At 44.9% G+C, this 22,083-nt stretch overlaps 1 protein-coding gene across 13 annotated transcripts in view; it reads left to right on the forward strand.

Moving 5' to 3' along the window:
• Positions 1-22,083, forward strand: part of GRIN1 (glutamate ionotropic receptor NMDA type subunit 1) — a 94,087-nt gene that overhangs the window by 23,024 nt on the left and 48,980 nt on the right. For all 13 annotated transcript variants that reach the window (XM_072125153.1, XM_072125146.1, XM_072125147.1 and 10 more), the window contains exons 2-3: positions 18,970-19,104; positions 19,190-19,366. In XM_072125153.1, the coding sequence (XP_071981254.1) occupies positions 18,970-19,104; positions 19,190-19,366 (312 nt within the window). The remainder of the gene's footprint in view (positions 1-18,969; positions 19,105-19,189; positions 19,367-22,083) is intronic.

The raw sequence follows: 22,083 nt of genomic DNA on the forward strand, positions 1-22,083 counted from the left end.
TAGAGGAGACCACCACTACTGCCAGGGCATCACTCCTCACACACTGACTGATGGGCACAGGGGGTAATGTGCAGGACCTGTACTATCCCTTATAGAGGAGACCACCACTGCTGCCAGGGCATCACTACTCACACACTGACTGATGGGCACAGGGGGTAATGTGCAGGACCTGTACTATCCCTTATAGAGGAGACCACCACTGCTGCCAGGGCATCGCTCCTCACACACTGACTGATGGGCACAGGGGGTGATGTGCAGGACCTGTACTATCTCTTATAGAGGACCCACCACTGCTGCCAGGGCACCGCTCCTCACACACTGACTGATGTGCACAGGGGGTAATGTGCAGGACCTGTACTATCCCTTATAGAGGAGACCACCACTGCTGCCAGGGCATCACTACTCACACACTGACTGATGGGCACAGGGGGTAATGTGCAGGACCTGTACTATCCCTTATAGAGGAGACCACCACTGCTGCCAGGGCACCGCTCCTCACACACTGACTGATGGGCACAGGGGGTGATGTGCAGGACCTGTACTATCCCTTATATAGGAGACCACCACTGCTGCCAGGGCATCACTCCTCACACACTGACTGATGGGCACAGGGGCTAATGTGAAGGACCTGTACTATCCCTTATAGAGGAGACCACCACTGCTGCCAGGGCATCGCTCCTCACACACTGACTGATGGGCACAGGGGGTAATGTGCAGGACCTGTACTATCCCTTATAGAGGAGACCACCACTGCTGCCAGGGCATCGCTCCTCACACACTGACTGATGGGCACAGGGGGTGATGTGCAGGACCTGTACTATCCCTTATAGAGGAGACCACCACTGCTGCCAGGGCATCGCTCCTCACACACTGACTGATGGGCACAGGGGGTGATGTGCAGGACCTGTACTATCCCTTATATAGGACACCACCACTGCTGCCAGGGCATCACTCCTCACACACTGACTGATGGGCACAGGGGGTGATGTGCAGGACCTGTACTATCCCTTATAGAGGAGACCACCACTGCTGCCAGGGCATCACTACTCACACACTGACTGATGGGCACAGGGGGTGATGTGCAGGACCTGTACTATCCCTTATAGAGGAGACCACCACTACTGCCAGGGCACCGCTCCTCACACACTGACTGATGGGCACAGGGGGTAATGTGCAGGACCTGTACTATCCCTTATAGAGGACACCACCACTGCTGCCAGGGCATCACTACTCACACACTGACTGATGGGCACAGGGGGTGATGTGCAGGACCTGTACTACCCCTTATAGAGGACACCACCACTGCTGCCAGGGCATCACTACTCACACACTGACTGATGGGCACAGGGGGTAATGTGCAGGACCTGTACTATCCCTTATAGAGGAGACCACCACTGCTGCCAGGGCATCGCTCCTCACACACTGACTGATGGGCACAGGGGATAATGTGCAGGACCTGTACTATCCCTTATAGAGGAGACCACCACTACTGCCAGGGCATCACTACTCACACACTGACTGATGGGCACAGGGGGTGATGTGCAGGACCTGTACTATCCCTTATAGAGGAGACCACCACTGCTGCCAGGGCATCACTACTCACACACTGACTGATGGGCACAGGGGGTGATGTGCAGGACCTGTACTATCCCTTATAGAGGAGACCACCACTGCTGCCAGAGCATCGCTCCTCACACACTGACTGATGGGCACAGGGGTAATGTGCAGGACCTGTACTATCCCTTATAGAGGAGACCACCACTGCTGCCAGGGCATCGCTCCTCACACACTGACTGATGGGCACAGGGGGTGATGTGCAGGACCTGTACTATCCCTTATAGAGGAGACCACCACTGCTGCCAGAGCATCGCTCCTCACACACTGACTGATGGGCACAGGGGTAATGTGCAGGACCTGTACTATCCCTTATAGAGGAGACCACCACTGCTGCCAGGGCACCGCTCCTCACACACTGACTGATGGGCACAGGGGGTAATGTGCAGGACCTGTACTATCCCTTATAGAGGAGACCACCACTGCTGCCAGGGCATCGCTCCTCACACACTGACTGATGGGCACAGGGGGTAATGTGCAGGACCTGTACTATCCCTTATAGAGGAGACCACCACTGCTGCCAGGGCATCACTACTCACACACTGACTGATGGGCACAGGGGGTAATGTGCAGGACCTGTATTACCCCTTATAGAGGAGACCACCACTGCTGCCAGGGCATCACTACTCACACACTGACTGATGGGCACAGGGGGTGATGTGCAGGACCTGTACTATCCCTTATAGAGGAGACCACCACTGCTGCCAGGGCATCGCTCCTCACACACTGACTGATGGGCACAGGGGGTAATGTGCAGGACCTGTACTATCCCTTATAGAGGACACCACCACTGCTGCCAGGGCATCACTACTCACACACTGACTGATGGGCACAGGGGGTAATGTGCAGGACCTGTACTATCCCTTATATAGGAGACCACCACTACTGCCAGGGCATCGCTCCTCACACACTGACTGATGGGCACAGGGGGTAATGTGCAGGACCTGTACTATCCCTTATAGAGGACACCACCACTGCTGCCAGGGCATCGCTACTCACACACTGACTGATGGGCACAGGGGGTACTGTGCAGGACCTGTACTATCCCTTATAGAGGAGACCACCACTGCTGCCAGGGCATCACTACTCACACACTGACTGATGGGCACAGGGGGTAATGTGCAGGACCTGTACTATCCCGTATAGAGGAGACCACCACTGCTGCCAGGGCATCACTCCTCACACACTGACTGATGGGCACAGGGGGTAATGTGCAGGACCTGTACTATCCCTTATAGAGGAGACCACCACTGCTGCCAGGGCATCACTACTCACACACTGATGGGCACAGGGGGTAATGTGCAGGACCTGTACTATCCCTTATAGAGGAGACCACCACTGCTGCCAGGGCATCACTACTCAGACACTGATGGGCACAGGGGGTAATGTGCAGGACCTGTACTATCCCTTATAGAGGAGACCACCACTACTGCCAGGGCACCGCTCCTCACACACTGACTGATGGGCACAGGGGGTAATGTGCAGGACCTGTACTATCCCTTATAGAGGAGACCACCACTGCTGCCAGGGCATCACTACTCACACACTGACTGATGGGCACAGGGGGTAATGTGCAGGACCTGTACTATCCCTTATAGAGGAGACCACCACTGCTGCCAGGGCATCACTCCTCACACACTGACTGATGGGCACAGGGGGTGATGTGCAGGACCTGTACTATCCCTTATAGAGGAGACCACCACTGCTGCCAGGGCATCACTCCTCACACACTGACTGATGGGCACAGGGGGTAATGTGCAGGACCTGTACTATCCCTTATAGAGGAGACCACCACTGCTGCCAGGGCATCACTCCTCACACACTGACTGATGGGCACAGGGGGTAATGTGCAGGACCTGTACTATCCCTTATAGAGGAGACCACCACTGCTGCCAGGGCCCCGCTCCTCACACACTGACTGATGGGCACAGGGGGTAATGTGCAGGACCTGTACTATCCCTTATAGAGGACACCACCACTGCTGCCAGGGCATCGCTACTCACACACTGACTGATGGGCACAGGAGGTAATGTGCAGGACCTGTACTATCCCTTATAGAGGAGACCACCACTACTGCCAGGGCATCACTTCTCACACACTGACTGATGGGCACAGGGGGTGATGTGCAGGACCTGTACTATCCCTTATAGAGGAGACCACCACTACTGCCAGGGCATCACTACTCACACACTGACTGATGGGCACAGGGGGTAATGTGCAGGACCTGTACTATCCCTTATAGAGGAGACCACCACTGCTGCCAGGGCATCACTACTCACACACTGATGGGCACAGGGGGTAATGTGCAGGACCTGTACTATCCCTTATAGAGGAGACCACCACTGCTGCCAGGGCATCACTCCTCACACACTGACTGATGGGCACAGGGGGTAATGTGCAGGACCTGTACTATCCCTTATAGAGGAGACCACCACTGCTGCCAGGGCATCACTCCTCACACACTGACTGATGGGCACAGGGGGTAATGTGCAGGACCTGTACTATCCCTTATAGAGGAGACCACCACTACTGCCAGGGCATCACTACTCACACACTGACTGATGGGCACAGGGGGTGATGTGCAGGACCTGTACTATCCCTTATAGAGGACACCACCACTGCTGCCAGGGCATCACTACTCACACACTGACTGATGGGCACAGGGGGTGATGTGCAGGACCTGTACTATCCCTTATAGAGGAGACCATCACTGCTGCCAGGGCATCACTACTCACACACTGACTGATGGGTACAGGGGGTGATGTGCAGGACCTGTACTATCCCTTATATAGGAGACCACCACTGCTGCCAGGGCACCGCTCCTCACACACTGACTGATGGGCACAGGGGGTGATGTGCAGGACCTGTACTATCCCTTATAGAGGAGGACACCACTGCTGCCAGGGCATCACTCCTCACACACTGACTGATGGGCACAGGGGATAATGTGCAGGACCTGTACTATCCCTTATAGAGGAGACCACCACTACTGCCAGGGCATCACTACTCACACACTGACTGATGGGCACAGGGGGTGATGTGCAGGACCTGTACTATCCCTTATAGAGGAGACCATCACTGCTGCCAGGGCATCACTACTCACACACTGACTGATGGGTACAGGGGGTGATGTGCAGGACCTGTACTATCCCTTATATAGGAGACCACCACTGCTGCCAGGGCACCGCTCCTCACACACTGACTGATGGGCACAGGGGGTGATGTGCAGGACCTGTACTATCCCTTATAGAGGAGACCACCACTGCTGCCAGGGCATCACTACTCACACACTGACTGATGGGCACAGGGGGTAATGTGCAGGACCTGTACTATCCCTTATAGAGGAGACCACCACTGCTGCCAGGGCATCACTCCTCACACACTGACTGATGGGCACAGGGGGTAATGTGCAGGACCTGTACTATCCCTTATAGAGGAGACCACCACTACTGCCAGGGCATCACTCCTCACACACTGACTGATGGGCACAGGGGGTGATGTGCAGGACCTGTACTATCCCTTATAGAGGAGACCACCACTGCTGCCAGGGCATCACTACTCACACACTGACTGATGTGCACAGGGGGTGATGTGCAGGACCTGTACTATCCCTTATAGAGGAGACCACCACTGCTGCCAGGGCATCACTCCTCACACACTGACTGATGGGCACAGGGGGTAATGTGCAGGACCTGTACTATCCCTTATAGAGGACACCACCACTGCTGCCAGGGCACCGCTCCTCACACACTGACTGATGGGCACAGGGGGTAATGTGCAGGACCTGTACTACCCCTTATAGAGGAGACCACCACTACTGCCAGGGCATCGCTCCTCACACACTGACTGATGGGCACAGGGGGTGATGTGCAGGACCTGTACTATCCCTTATAGAGGAGACCACCACTACTGCCAGGGCATCACTACTCACACACTGACTGATGGGCACAGGGGATAATGTGCAGGACCTGTACTAACCCTTATAGAGGAGACCACCACTACTGCCAGGGCATCACTACTCACACACTGACTGATGGGCACAGGGGGTAATGTGCAGGACCTGTACTATCCCTTATAGAGGAGACCACCACTACTGCCAGGGCACCGCTCCTCACACACTGACTGATGGGCACAGGGGGTAATGTGCAGGACCTGTACTATCCCTTATAGAGGAGACCACCACTGCTGCCAGGGCATCACTCCTCACACACTGACTGATGGGCACAGGGGGTGATGTGCAGGACCTGTACTATCCCTTATAGAGGAGACCACCACTGCTGCCAGGGCATCACTCCTCACACACTGACTGATGGGCACAGGGGGTAATGTGCAGGACCTGTACTATCCCTTATAGAGGACACCACCACTACTGCCAGGGCATCACTCCTCACACACTGACTGATGGGCACAGGGGGTGATGTGCAGGACCTGTACTATCCCTTATAGAGGAGACCACCACTGCTGCCGGGCATCACTCCTCACACACTGACTGATGGGCACAGGGGTGATGTGCAGGACCTGTACTATCCCTTATAGAGGAGACCACCACTGCTGCCAGGGCATCACTCCTCACACACTGACTGATGGGCACAGGGGGTGATGTGCAGGACCTGTACTAACCCTTATAGAGGAGACCACCACTGCTGCCAGGGCATCACTCCTCACACACTGACTGATGGGCACAGGGGGTGATGTGCAGGACCTGTACTATCCCTTATAGAGGAGACCACCACTACTGCCAGGGCATCGCTCCTCACACACTGACTGATGGGCACAGGGGGTGATGTGCAGGACCTGTACTATCCCTTATAGAGGAGACCACCACTACTGCCAGGGCATCACTCCTCACACACTGACTGATGGGCACAGGGGGTAATGTGCAGGACCTGTACTATCCCTTATATAGGACACCACCACTGCTGCCAGGGCATCGCTCCTCACACACTGACTGATGGGCACAGGGGGTGATGTGCAGGACCTGTACTATCCCTTATAGAGGAGACCACCACTGCTGCCAGGGCATCGCTCCTCACACACTGACTGATGGGCACAGGGGGTAATGTGCAGGACCTGTACTATCCCTTATAGAGGAGACCACCACTACTGCCAGGGCATCGCTCCTCACACACTGACTGATGGGCACAGGGGGTGATGTGCAGGACCTGTACTATCCCTTATAGAGGAGACCACCACTGCTGCCAGGGCATCACTCCTCACACACTGACTGATGGGCACAGGGGGTAATGTGCAGGACCTGTACTATCCCTTATATAGGACACCACCACTGCTGCCAGGGCATCGCTCCTCACACACTGACTGATGGGCACAGGGGGTGATGTGCAGGACCTGTACTATCCCTTATAGAGGAGACCACCACTGCTGCCAGGGCATCGCTCCTCACACACTGACTGATGGGCACAGGGGGTAATGTGCAGGACCTGTACTATCCCTTATATAGGACACCACTGCTACCAGGGCATCGCTACTCACACACTGACTGATGGGCACAGGGGGTGATGTGCAGGACCTGTACTATCCCTTATAGAGGAGACCACCACTACTGCCAGGGCATCACTACTCACACACTGACTGATGGGCACAGGGGGTGATGTGCAGGACCTGTACTATCCCTTATAGAGGAGACCACCACTGCTGCCAGGGCATCACTACTCACACACTGACTGATGGGCACAGGGGGTAATGTGCAGGACCTGTACTATCCCTTATAGAGGAGACCACCACTACTGCCAGGGCATCACTACTCACACACTGACTGATGGGCACAGGGGGTAATGTGCAGGACCTGTACTATCCCTTATAGAGGAGACCACCACTGCTGCCAGGGCATCACTCCTCACACACTGACTGATGGGCACAGGGGTGATGTGCAGGACCTGTACTATCCCTTATAGAGGAGGCCACCACTGCTGCCAGGGCATCACTCCTCACACACTGACTGATGGGCACAGGGGGTGATGTGCAGGACCTGTACTATCCCTTATATATGAGACCACCACTGCTGCCAGGGCATCGCTCCTCACACACTGACTGATGGGCACAGGGGGTAATGTGCAGGACCTGTACTATCCCTTATATAGGAGACCACCACTGCTGCCAGGGCCCCGCTCCTCACACACTGACTGATGGGCACAGGGGTGATGTGCAGGACTTGTACTATCCCTTATAGAGGAGACCACCACTGCTGCCAGGGCACCGCTCCTCACACACTGATTGATGGGCACAGGGGGTGATGTGCAGGACCTGTACTATCCCTTATATAGGAGACCACCACTGCTGCCAGGGCCCCGCTCCTCACACACTGACTGATGGGCACAGGGGGTGATGTGCAGGACCTGTACTATCCCTTATAGAGGACACCACCACTGCTGCCAGGGCATCGCTCCTCACACACTGACTGATGGGCACAGGGGGTGATGTGCAGGACCTGTACTACCCCTTATAGAGGAGACCACCACTACTGCCAGGGCATCACTCCTCACACACTGACTGATGGGCACAGGGGATAATGTGCAGGACCTGTACTATCCCTTATATAGGAGACCACCACTGCTGCCAGGGCATCACTACTCACACACTGACTGATGGGCACAGGGGGTAATGTGCTGGACCTGTACTAACCCTTATAGAGGACACCACCACTGCTGCCAGGGCATCACTACTCACACACTGACTGATGGGCACAGGGGGTGATGTGCAGGACCTGTACTATCCCTTATATAGGAGACCACCACTGCTGCCAGGGCATCACTCCTCACACACTGACTGATGGGCACAGGGGGTAATGTGCAGGACCTGTACTATCCCTTATAGAGGAGACCACCACTACTGCCAGGGCATCACTACTCACACACTGACTGATGGGCACAGGGGGTAATGTGCAGGACCTGTACTATCCCTTATAGAGGAGACCACCACTGCTGCCGGGCATCACTCCTCACACACTGACTGATGGGCACAGGGGGTGATGTGCAGGACCTGTACTATCCCTTATAGAGGAGACCACCACTGCTGCCAGGGCATCACTACTCACACACTGACTGATGGGCACAGGGGTGATGTGCAGGACCTGTACTATCCCTTATAGAGGAGACCACCACTGCTGCCAGGGCATCACTCCTCACACACTGACTGATGGGCACAGGGGGTAATGTGCAGGACCTGTACTATCCCTTATAGAGGAGACCACCACTGCTGCCAGGGCATCACTACTCACACACTGATGGGCACAGGGGGTAATGTGCAGGACCTGTACTATCCCTTATAGAGGAGACCACCACTGCTGCCAGGGCATCACTACTCACACACTGACTGATGGGCACAGGGGGTGATGTGCAGGACCTGTACTATCCCTTATAGAGGAGACCACCACTACTGCCAGGGCATCACTACTCACACACTGACTGATGGGCACAGGGGGTAATGTGCAGGACCTGTACTATCCCTTATAGAGGAGACCACCACTGCTGCCAGGGCATCACTCCTCACACACTGACTGATGGGCACAGGGGGTAATGTGCAGGACCTGTACTATCCCTTATAGAGGAGACCACCACTGCTGCCAGGGCACCGCTCCTCACACACTGATTGATGGGCACAGGGGGTGATGTGCAGGACCTGTACTATCCCTTATAGAGGAGACCACCACTGCTGCCAGGGCATCACTACTCACACACTGACTGATGGGCACAGGGGGTGATGTGCAGGACCTGTACTATCCCTTATAGAGGAGACCACCACTGCTGCCAGGGCATCACTACTCACACACTGACTGATGGGCACAGGGGGTAATGTGCAGGACCTGTACTATCCCTTATAGAGGAGACCACCACTGCTGCCAGGGCATCGCTCCTCACACACTGACTGATGGGCACAGGGGGTGATGTTCAGGACCTGTACTATCCCTTATAGAGGAGACCACCACTGCTGCCAGGGCATCACTCCTCACACACTGACTGATGGGCACAGGGGGTGATGTTCAGGACCTGTACTATCCCTTATATAGGAGACCACCACTGCTGCCAGGGCATCACTACTCACACACTGACTGATGGGCACAGGGGGTGATGTGCAGGACCTGTACTATCCCTTATAGAGGAGACCACCACTACTGCCAGGGCATCACTCCTCACACACTGACTGATGGGCACAGGGGGTGATGTGCAGGACCTGTACTATCCCTTATAGAGGACACCACCACTACTGCCAGGGCATCACTCCTCACACACTGACTGATGGGCACAGGGGGTAATGTGCAGGACCTGTACTATCCCTTATAGAGGAGACCACCACTGCTGCCAGGGCATCACTACTCACACACTGACTGATGGGCACAGGGGCTAATGTGAAGGACCTGTACTATCCCTTATAGAGGAGACCACCACTGCTGCCAGGGCATCACTACTCACACACTGACTGATGGGCACAGGGGGTGATGTTCAGGACCTGTACTATCCCTTATATAGGAGACCACCACTACTGCCAGGGCATCACTACTCACACACTGACTGATGGGCACAGGGGGTGATATGCAGGACCTGTACTATCCCTTATAGAGGAGACCACCACTGCTGCCAGGGCATCACTCCTCACACACTGACTGATGGGCACAGGGGGTAATGTGCAGGACCTGTACTATCCCTTATAGAGGAGACCACCACTGCTGCCAGGGCATCACTACTCACACACTGACTGATGGGCACAGGGGGTGATGTGCAGGACCTGTACTATCCCTTATAGAGGAGACCACCACTGCTGCCAGGGCATCACTACTCACACACTGACTGATGGGCACAGGGGGTAATGTGCAGGACCTGTACTATCCCTTATATAGGAGACCACCACTGCTGCCAGGGCACCGCTCCTCACACACTGACTGATGGGCACAGGGGGTAATGTGCAGGACCTGTACTATCCCTTATAGAGGAGACCACCACTGCTGCCAGGGCATCGCTCCTCACACACTGACTGATGGGCACAGGGGGTGATGTTCAGGACCTGTACTATCCCTTATATAGGAGACCACCACTGCTGCCAGGGCATCACTACTCACACACTGACTGATGGGCACAGGGGGTAATGTGAAGGACCTGTAGTCATCAGACTACGGGCATCAAGCCAAGCCTGCACAGGATAGTCATTCACCACAATATTGCGGACCTAAGACTCAGCCTCTAGTCCCGGTAACACAGCACATACAGGTGCGGCAAACAACGACTGACCAGTCCTCATGAATATTTTAAAGGTGATTGGTTGCCATGGGCAACTAAGAATATTCTGACTTCTAGACAGCTTGATAAATCTGCCCCACAGCCACACAGTCCAAGACAGTCTCCAGCAGTTCTTCCAGCTTTCTAGCCAAGCTCTGCCTTTGTCTGTTTTGCTAGCAAACTTCTTATACATCCTTAAAGGGGTTTTCCCACGAAGAAAAGTTAGGCCCTATCCAAATATTATACATTTCCATTATTATTATTTATAAAAACCCTGCAGCAGTTATTATATATTAAGTATAGGAGGGAGTTGTTATATATTAAAGGACATCTACTACTGGGATGAAAGATTGTACACCAGGAACACTGACATACTGGTGCGTGTCCCCTCTACCAGGATCTGCTCTTCTTTTAGCTTTTATGCTCTGATTTTGACAAAGAAAAAAACTTTAAAAATTATGCAAATGAATTATGCCTTAGCGGCTCTAGGCTTCATAGGTGTTAATGGAATCTTAGGCTAATTTGCATAATTTTAAAGAATTTTTTCCATAAAAACAAGGTCATAAGAAGCTTAAAGAAGAGCAGATCCTGCCAGAGGGTTGCACACCAGTATGTCAGTGTGCTTGATGTACAATCCTTCATCCTGGTGGTGAATGTCCTTTAAGTATAGAACCTGGGAGAAGTTATTGTATATTAAGTATAGAACCTGGGAGGAGTTATTATATATTAAGTATAGAACCTGGGAGGAGTTATTATATATTAAGTATAGAACCTGGGAGAAGTTATTATACATTAAGTATAGAACCTGGGAGGAGTTATTATATATTAAGTATAGAACCTGGGAGAAGTTATTATATATTAAGTATAGAACCTGGGAGGAGTTAATATATATTAAGTATGGAACCTGGGAGGAGTTATTATATATTAAGTATGGAACCTGGGAGGAGTTATTATATATTAAGTATAGAACCTGGGAGAAGTTATTATATATTAAGTATAGAACCTGGGAGGAGTTAATATATATTAAGTATGGAACCTGGGAGGAGTTATTATATATTAAGTATGGAACCTGGGAGGAGTTATTATATATTAAGTATGGAACCTGGGAGGAGTTATTATATATTAAGTATGGAACCTGGGAGGAGTTATTATATATTAAGTATGGAACCTGGGAGGAGTTATTATATATTAAGTATAGAAACTGGGAGGAGTTATTATATATTAAGTATAGAACCTGGGAAAAGTTATTATATATTAAGTATGGAACCTGGGAGGAGTTATTATATATTAAGTATGGAACCTGGGAGGAGTTATTATATATTAAGTATGGAACCTGGGAGGAGTTATTCTACATTAAGTATAGAACCTGGGAGGAGTTATTACATATTAAGTATAGAACCTGGGAGAAGTTATTATATATTAAGTATAGAACCTGGGAGGAGTTATTATATATTAAGTATGGAACCTGGGAGGAGTTATTATATACTAAGTATGGAACCTGGGAGGAGTTATTATAAATTAAGTATGGAACCTGGGAGGAGTTATTATATATTAAGTATAGAACCTGGGAGGAGTTATTATATATTAAGTATAGAAACTGGGAGGAGTTATTATATATTAAGTATGGAACCTGGGAGGAGTTACTATATATTAAGTATAGAACCTGGGAGGAGTTATTATATATTAAGTATAGAACCTGGGAGGAGTTATTGTATATTAAGTATGGAACCTGGGAGGAGTTATTATATATTAAGTATGGAACCTGGGAGGAGTTATTATATATTAATTATGGAACTTGGGAGTAGTTATTATATATTAAGTATAGAACCTGGGAGAAGTTATTATACATTAAGTATAGAACCCGGGAGAAGTTATTATATATTAAGTATAGAACCTGGGAGAAGTTATTATATATTAAGTATAGAACTTTGGAGGAGTTATTATATATTAAGTATGGAACCTGGGAGGAGTTATTATATATTAAGTATGGAACCTGGGAGGAGTTATTATATATTAAGTATAGAACCTGGGAGGAGTTATTATATATTAAGTATAGAACCTGGGAGGAGTTATTATACATTAAGTATGGAACCTGGGAGAAGTTATTATACATTAAGTATAGAACCTGGGAGAAGTTATTATATATTAAGTATAGAACCTGGGAGAAGTTATTATATATTAAATATAGAACCTGGGAGAAGTTATTATATATTAAGTATGGAATCTGGGAGAAGTTATTATATATTAAGTATAGAACCTGGGAGGAGTTATTATATATTAAGTATAGAACCTGGGAGGAGTTATTATATATTAAGTATAGAACCTGGGAGGAGTTATTATATATTAAGTATGGAACCTGGGAGGAGTTATTATATATCAAGTATGGAACCTGGGAGGAGTTATTATATATTAAGTATAGAACCTGGGAGGAGTTATTATATATTAAGTATGGAACCTGGGAGGAGTTATTATATATTAAGTATAGAACCTTGGAGGAGTTATAATATATTAACTATAGAACCTGGGAGAAGTTATTATATATTAAGTATAGAACCTGGGAGGAGTTATTATATATTAAGTATAGAACCTGGGAGGAGTTATTATATATTAAGTATGGAACCTGGAAGGAGTTACTATATATTAAGTATAGAACCTGGGAGGAGTTATTATATATTAAGTATAGAAACTGGGAGGAGTTATTATATATTAAGTATGGAACCTGGGAGGAGTTACTATATATTAAGTATAGAACCTGGGAGGAGTTATTATATATTAAGTATGGAACCTGGGAGGAGTTATTATATATTAAGTATGGAACCTGGGAGGAGTTATTATATATTAAGTATAGAACCTGGGAGGAGTTATTATATATTAAGTATAGAACCTGGGAGAAGTTATTATTTATTAAGTATGGAACCTGGGAGGAGTTATTATATATTAAGTATGGAACCTGGGAGGAGTTATTATATATTAAGTATGGAACCTGGGAGGAGTTATTATATATTAAGTATAGAAACTGGGAGGAGTTATTATATATTAAGTATAGAACCTGGGAGAAGTTATTATATATTAAGTATGGAACCTGGGAGGAGTTATTATATATTAAGTATGGAACCTGGGAGGAGTTATTATATATTAAGTATGGAACCTGGGAGGAGTTATTCTACATTAAGTATAGAACCTGGGAGGAGTTATTATATATTAAGTATAAAACCTGGGAGAAGTTATTATATATTAAGTATAGAACCTGGGAGGAGTTATTATATATTAAGTATAGAACCTGGGAGGAGTTATTATATATTAAGTATGGAACCTGGGAGGAGTTATTATATATTAAGTATGGAACCTGGGAGGAGTTACTATATATTAAGTATAGAACCTGGGAGGAGTTATTATATATTAAGTATAGAAACTGGGAGGAGTTATTATATATTAAGTATGGAACCTGGGAGGAGTTACTATATATTAAGTATAGAACCTGGGAGGAGTTATTATATATTAAGTATGGAACCTGGGAGGAGTTATTATATATTAAGTATGGAACCTGGGAGGAGTTATTATATATTAAGTATAGAACCTGGGAGGAGTTATTATATATTAAGTATAGAACCTGGGAGAAGTTATTATTTATTAAGTATGGAACCTGGGAGGAGTTATTATATATTAAGTATGGAACCTGGGAGGAGTTATTATATATTAAGTATGGAACCTGGGAGGAGTTATTATATATTAAGTATAGAAACTGGGAGGAGTTATTATATATTAAGTATGGAACCTGGGAGAAATTATTATATATTAAGTATGGAACCTGGGAGGAGTTATTATATATTAAGTATGGAACCTGGGAGGAGTTATTATATATTAAGTATGGAACCTGGGAGGAGTTATTCTACATTAAGTATAGAACCTGGGAGGAGTTATTATATATTAAGTATAGAACCTGGGAGAAGTTATTATATATTAAGTACAGAACCTGGGAGGAGTTATTATATATTAAGTATGGAACCTGGGAGGAGTTATTATATATTAAGTATGGAACCTGGGAGGAGTTATTATATATTAAGTATGGAACCTGGGAGGAGTTATTATATATTAAGTATAGAACCTGGGAGGAGTTATTATATATTAAGTATAGAAACTGGGAGGAGTTATTATATATTAAGTATGCAACCTAGTAGGAGTTACTATATATTAAGTATAGAACCTGGGAGGAGTTATTATATATTAAGTATAGAACCTGGGAGGAGTTATTGTATATTAAGTATGGAACCTGGGAGGAGTTATTATATATTAAGTATGGAACCTGGGAGGAGTTATTATATATTAAGTATGGAACTTGGGAGTAGTTATTATATATTAAGTATAGAACCTGGGAGAAGTTATTATACATTAAGTATAGAACCCGGGAGAAGTTATTATATATTAAGTATAGAACCTGGGAGAAGTTATTATATATTAAGTATAGAACCTGGGAGGAGTTATTATATATTAAGTATGGAACCTGGGAGGAGTTATTGTATATTAAGTATGGAACCTGGGAGGAGTTATTAGATATTAAGTATGGAACCTGGGAGGAGTTATTATATATTAAGTATGGAACCTGGGAGGAGTTATTAGATATTAAGTATGGAACCTGGGAGGAGTTATTATATATTAAGTATAGAACCTGGGAGGAGTTATTATATATTAAGTATGGAACCTGGGAGGGGTTATTATATATTAAGTATAGAACCTTGGAGGAGTTATAATATATTAACTATAGAACCTGGGAGAAGTTATTATACATTAAGTATAGAACCTGGGAGGAGTTATTATCTATTAAGTATAGAACCTGGGAGAAGTTATTATATATTAAGTATAGAACCTGGGAGGAGTTATTATATATTAAGTATAGAACCTGGGAGGAGTTATTATATATTAAGTATGGAACCTGGGAGAAGTTATTATACATTAAGTATAGAACCCGGGAGAAGTTATTATACATTAAGTATAGAACCTGGGAGGAGTTATTATATATTAAGTATAGAACCTGGGAGAAGTTATTATATATTAAGTATAGAACCTGGGAGGAGTTATTATATATTAAGTATAGAACCTGGGAGGAGTTATTATATATTAAGTATGGAACCTGGGAGGAGTTATTATATATTAAGTATAGAACCTTGGAGGAGTTATTATATATTAAGTATAGAAACTGGGAGGAGTTATTATATATTAAGTATGGAACCTGGGAGGAGTTATTATATATTAAGTATAGAACCTGGGAGAAGTTATTATATATTAGGTATAGAACCTGGGAGGAGTTATTATATATTAAGTATAGAACCTGGGAGGAGTTATTATATATTAAGTATGGAACCTGGGAGGAGTTATTATATATTAAGTATGGAACCTGGGAGGAGTTATTATATATTAAGTATGGAACCTGGGAGGAGTTATTATATATTAAGTATGGAACCTGGGAGGAGTTATTATATATTAAGTATAGAACCTGGGAGGAGTTATTATATATTAAGTATAGAACCTGGGAGGAGTTACTATATATTAAGTATGGAACCGGGGAGGAGTTATTATATATTAAGTATAGAACCTGGGAGGAGTTGTTATATATTAAGTATAGAAACTGGGAGGAGTTTTTATATATTAGGTATGGAACCTGGGAGGAGTTACTATATATTAAGTATAGAACCTGGGAGGAGTTATTATATATTAAGTATAGAACCTGGGAAGAGTTATTATATATTAAGTATGGAACCTGGGAGAAGTTATTATATATTAAGTATAGAACCTGGGAGGAGTTATTATATATTAAGTATAGAAACTGGGAGGAGTTATTATATATTAAGTATGGAACCTGGGAGGAGTTACTATATATTAAGTATAGAACCTGGGAGGAGTTATTATATATTAAGTATGGAACCTGGGAGGAGTTATTATATATTAAGTATGGAACTTGGGAGGAGTTATGATATATTAAGTATGGAACTTGGGAGGAGTTATGATATATTAAGAATAGAACCTGGGAGGAGTTATTATATATTAAGTATAGAACCTGGGAGAAGTTATTATACATTAAGTATAGAACCTGGGAGAAGTTATTATATATTAAGTATAGAACCTGGGAGAAGTTATTATATATTGAGTATGGAACCTGGGAGGAGTTATTATATATTAAGTATGGAACCTGGGAGGAGTTATTATATATTAAGTATAGAACCTGGGAGGAGTTATTATATATTAAGTATAGAACCTGGGAGAAGTTATTATATATTAAGTATGGAACCTGGGAGGAGTTATTGTATATTAAGTATGGAACCTGGGAGGAGTTATTAGATATTAAGTATGGAACCTGGGAGGAGTTATTATATATTAAGTATGGAACCTGGGAGGAGTTATTAGATATTAAGTATGGAACCTGGGAGGAGTTATTATATATTAAGTATAGAACCTGGGAGGAGTTATTATATATTAAGTATGGAACCTGGGAGGGGTTATTATATATTAAGTATAGAACCTTGGAGGAGTTATAATATATTAACTATAGAACCTGGGAGAAGTTATTATACATTAAGTATAGAACCTGGGAGGAGTTATTATCTATTAAGTATAGAACCTGGGAGAAGTTATTATATATTAAGTATAGAACCTGGGAGGAGTTATTATATATTAAGTATAGAACCTGGGAGGAGTTATTATATATTAAGTATGGAACCTGGGAGAAGTTATTATACATTAAGTATAGAACCCGGGAGAAGTTATTATACATTAAGTATAGAACCTGGGAGGAGTTATTATATATTAAGTATAGAACCTGGGAGAAGTTATTATATATTGAGTATGGAACCTGGGAGGAGTTATTATATATTAAGTATGGAACCTGGGAGGAGTTATTATATATTAAGTATAGAACCTGGGAGGAGTTATTATATATTAAGTATAGAACCTGGGAGAAGTTATTATTTATTAAGTATGGAACCTGGGAGAAGTTATTATATATTAAGTATAGAACCTGGGAGAAGTTATTATTTATTAAGTATGGAACCTGGGAGAAGTTATTATATATTAAGTATAGAACCTGGGAGGAGTTATTATATATTAAGTATGGAACCTGGGAGAAGTTATTATATATAAAGTATGGAACCTGGGAGAAGTTATTATATATTAAGTATAGAACCTGGGAGAAGTTATTATATATTAAGTATGGAACCTGGGAGGAGTTATTATATATTAAGTATAGAACCTGGGAGGAGTTGTTATATATTAAGTATAGAAACTGGGAGGAGTTTTTATATATTAAGTATGGAACCTGGGAGGAGTTACTATATATTAAGTATAGAACCTGGGAGGAGTTATTTATTATATATTAAGTATAGAACCTGGGAAGAGTTATTATATATTAAGTATGGAACCTGGGAGAAGTTATTATATATTAAGTATAGAACCTGGGAGGAGTTGTTATATATTAAGTATAGAACCTGGGAGGAGTTATTATATATTAAGTATGGAACCTGGGAGAAGTTATTATATATTAAGTATAGAACCTGGGAGGAGTTATTATATATTAAGTATGGAACCTGGGAGAAGTTATTATATATTAAGTATGGAACCTGGGAGAAGTTATTATATATTAAGTATAGAACCTGGGAGGAGTTATTATATATTAAGTATGGAACCTGGGAGAAGTTATTATATATTAAGTATGGAACCTGGGAGAAGTTATTATATATTAAGTATAGAACCTGGGAGGAGTTGCTATATATTAAGTATAGAACCTGGGAGAAGTTATTATATATTAAGTATGGAACCTGGGAGGAGTTATTATATATTAAGTATAGAACCTGGGAGGAGTTGTTATATATTAAGTATAGAACCTGGGAGGAGTTATTATATATTAAGTATGGAACCTGGGAGGAGTTATTATATATTAAGTATAGAACCTGGGAGGAGTTATTATATATTAAGTATGGAACCTGGGAGGAGTTATTATATACTACGGTAAGTATAGAACCTGGGAGGATTAATATGCAGGTTCTTATACATTATGAATATTCTAGACAGGTTTCTATGTGATAAGTATTATACTACAGATGTACAATGACTTCTCTATTTGTGATTGTTTCCCCCCCAGGTTTACGCCATATTGGTCAGTCACCCCCCGGCACCGACGGATCACTTGACGCCAACGCCAGTCTCATACACGGCAGGATTCTACCGGATCCCAGTTATCGGGCTTACAACCAGGATGTCTATATATTCAGATAAGGTAGGTTATCTGCAGCAAAAGCCACAAGGTGGCCCTGTACAGTATATATATAGCAGTCTCACGCTCTTCCCTCCCTCCCCTGCAGAGCATACACCTGTCCTTTCTGCGCACCGTCCCCCCATACTCCCATCAGGCTCTGGTTTGGTTTGAGATGATGCGGATTTTTGGCTGGAACCATGTCATCCTCATTGTGAGCGATGACCACGAAGGCCGGGCGGCCCAGAAGAAGCTGGAGACCCTACTGGAAGAGAAGGAGTCCAAGGTTAGTATGGGATCCTGGCCCTGGCTCTACGATAGGCGGCTCCTCAGACTCTGACCTGTATGTAGATTTCTATACGTTAAGACATGTTTCTCTTCTCATTGTAACATGACGACATTGTGCTTATACATCTAGAGTGTGTCACTAGCGCCAGACAAAGCCTTGTACTAGAATTCATCTCACATGCTTTGCCATAGGCCTAATCTCCTTCGATTAAGTCGATCAATACAAGGGAATAGCCTGGAGCTTTGCAAATCTTTCCACCACATCGAGCAACAAGCAGTAGATTCCACCACCAACCAGGGCCATCCGCCACCACCAGTGGCCAGCAGCTGGGAGTAATTGGCTAGGAACGATACAAATTATTGTTATGGAACTGTCGGCGCGGTGCGGATTCTCAGGAGAGCTCTCGCTGTGACGTCATCAACATTTGCTCCACCATCTCCATCCGACACGCTGTTATAACATGGCTTCTGCTGACATTGCCCATGCCATAGATTGGAAATTCCCCGCTGGCTGCTCAGCTCCCTGAGAAAGTGCATTGTGCTCAATTCGGCATAGAGGGCAACACCCCCAAAAAAATGATATATCTGTGTTATAAGCGTAGAATGCTGCTGAGGCCACGTAGATGGACATCCCACCGCACCCCGGCTGTACAACACCAACATACACAATACTGATACATCTTCAGCAGCTGCCTCATCATGGTGGGCCCAGGTCACATGAATAGCTACAGGCAATGAAGCCAACAGACCGCCTACTCCAGTACCTAGGGAGGGGGTCCAAGGACGATAAGAATTCTGCCAAATAATACATAGTCGTGGTTAATCTAAATATTAATCATTAAAGAAGCACAACATAGGAAAGGAAGGTATATGAGGCTATGGAGTCAACCCAGGACCTTTCAAGAAGCCTTAAGTGGACATATCAAGGTCTAATCTCTAGGCATCTTTATGGGGTCCTCATGTCTTTAATCAAGACCCCTTTAATTAAAGCATCAAACAGATGTCTGAATGGAGATGTGTAGGTTAATACAGACGGTCCCCTACTTAAGGACACCCGACTTATAGACGACCCCTAGTTACCGACGGACCCCTCTGCCCCCTGTGACCTCTCTGGATGTTTTACTTTACTTCCAGGCTGCAATAATCAGCTGTAAGGTGTCTGTAATGAATAAACAGTTCCGACTTACATACAAATTCAACTTAGGTACAAAGCCAAGGAACCTTGTATGTAACCAGGGGACTATCTTGTATGTGGACCCTCAATATGGTGATCCAATGCCTTCTCTTCTTCTCTGCAAGTTATAACAAAAACTTAGCAGAGCTAAGAGGTGTCACATGAAACTTAAGTCCTTAAAGGGGATGTTTCCGAACAGTCAGAGTCTTTTTTGTTTACCCAAAAACAGAGCCACCTGTTTCCATAGGTGGCACCACCTGTGTCTGGTATTGCACTTGACCCCTATTTAGGTTGGTTGAATACTGCTTTAGCAACATAACCCCAGTTATAAAGAGTCCGTAGGGCGGGACTTACTGTACTACAACCGTAATTTATATATAAGTGTGAGCTGTCAGTCAGTTTCCCCATAGACAAGATCCGTAGTGTCCTTGCCCTGGCTGATGATGATGGCAATGGTGAAGGTGCACTCTTGTGTGTGTGACTCTTACCTTAGACTTTGTACAATAACAGAGCTGAGACGTGTTGGACGACTTTCCCCAGATCTTAACCTGGAGCATTCCTCTGTGATAAGGAAAGGCCTGGTCCAGACGTAGAGAGGGAAGTCTGTCTATAGGTTATGACACACATGTTGCATACGGCACGTCTGCTATGTACGTGGGCAGTCATGTCTGGAGGTAGAAGGTTTTCAGGGTCCCTGGTGCTTAAAGACCTCAGTATTTGCATTGGGTCAGAGAATTTAGAATTAAACCCTTATTTTGGGTAATTAAAGGGATATTCCAGACTTCCCATATTGAAGCAATGAATAGATACAGATCTGCTTAGTGTATAACCTGAGGTGTATGTGACGTAGACATGGTGACCACTGATTGTCTTCTCCTGGTAACAGCTCAGTGTTTGGGAGTCATCACACAATGGACGCCTTCTAAGAAACCTCAGGCTCTTCTGTAAATATCTCTATTATTCACTAAGCCAAGTGAGGCTGATACATATACATCATACACACGGCACACACACTGCATTGTAACATCCTGACATCAAACATGCCAACACTGAGACAAATAAATGAATTAACAAAAAATATATAAAAATATAAATCGGGGTAAAAAAATCTTATAATATGTCATATGCTAAAAAATTAACTTATTAAATAAAATGAATTATAAAATACTATTAATACTATTAATACACTGTAATCTTATTTTACGAATGACTGATTTGACTTCAGATTTTTTTTTTAAATGTATTTAACCAGGGGACTAAATTTATTTAACATTTAATGAGAAAATTCACAAAGAAAGTCAAAATTGTAAAGAACGATGCTGTAAGGATGTAAGGAATACAATGATACAATTTTACTTTCATTGCTTAAAATGTAATTCTATGATTCCAATTTTTATTTTTCTTATATTTTATGAAATACTTTTTATGTTTTTTACTTTTTTATGTAATTCTATTATTCCAATTTTGGGGGACATTTTTTTATTTGATTACTATTTTTATTTTTATTATATTTTATTAAATACTTTTTATGTTTTTTTACT

The sequence above is a fragment of the Engystomops pustulosus genome, chromosome 9 (assembly GCF_040894005.1).
Source record: "Engystomops pustulosus chromosome 9, aEngPut4.maternal, whole genome shotgun sequence".
NCBI classification, from domain to species: domain Eukaryota; kingdom Metazoa; phylum Chordata; class Amphibia; order Anura; family Leptodactylidae; genus Engystomops; species Engystomops pustulosus.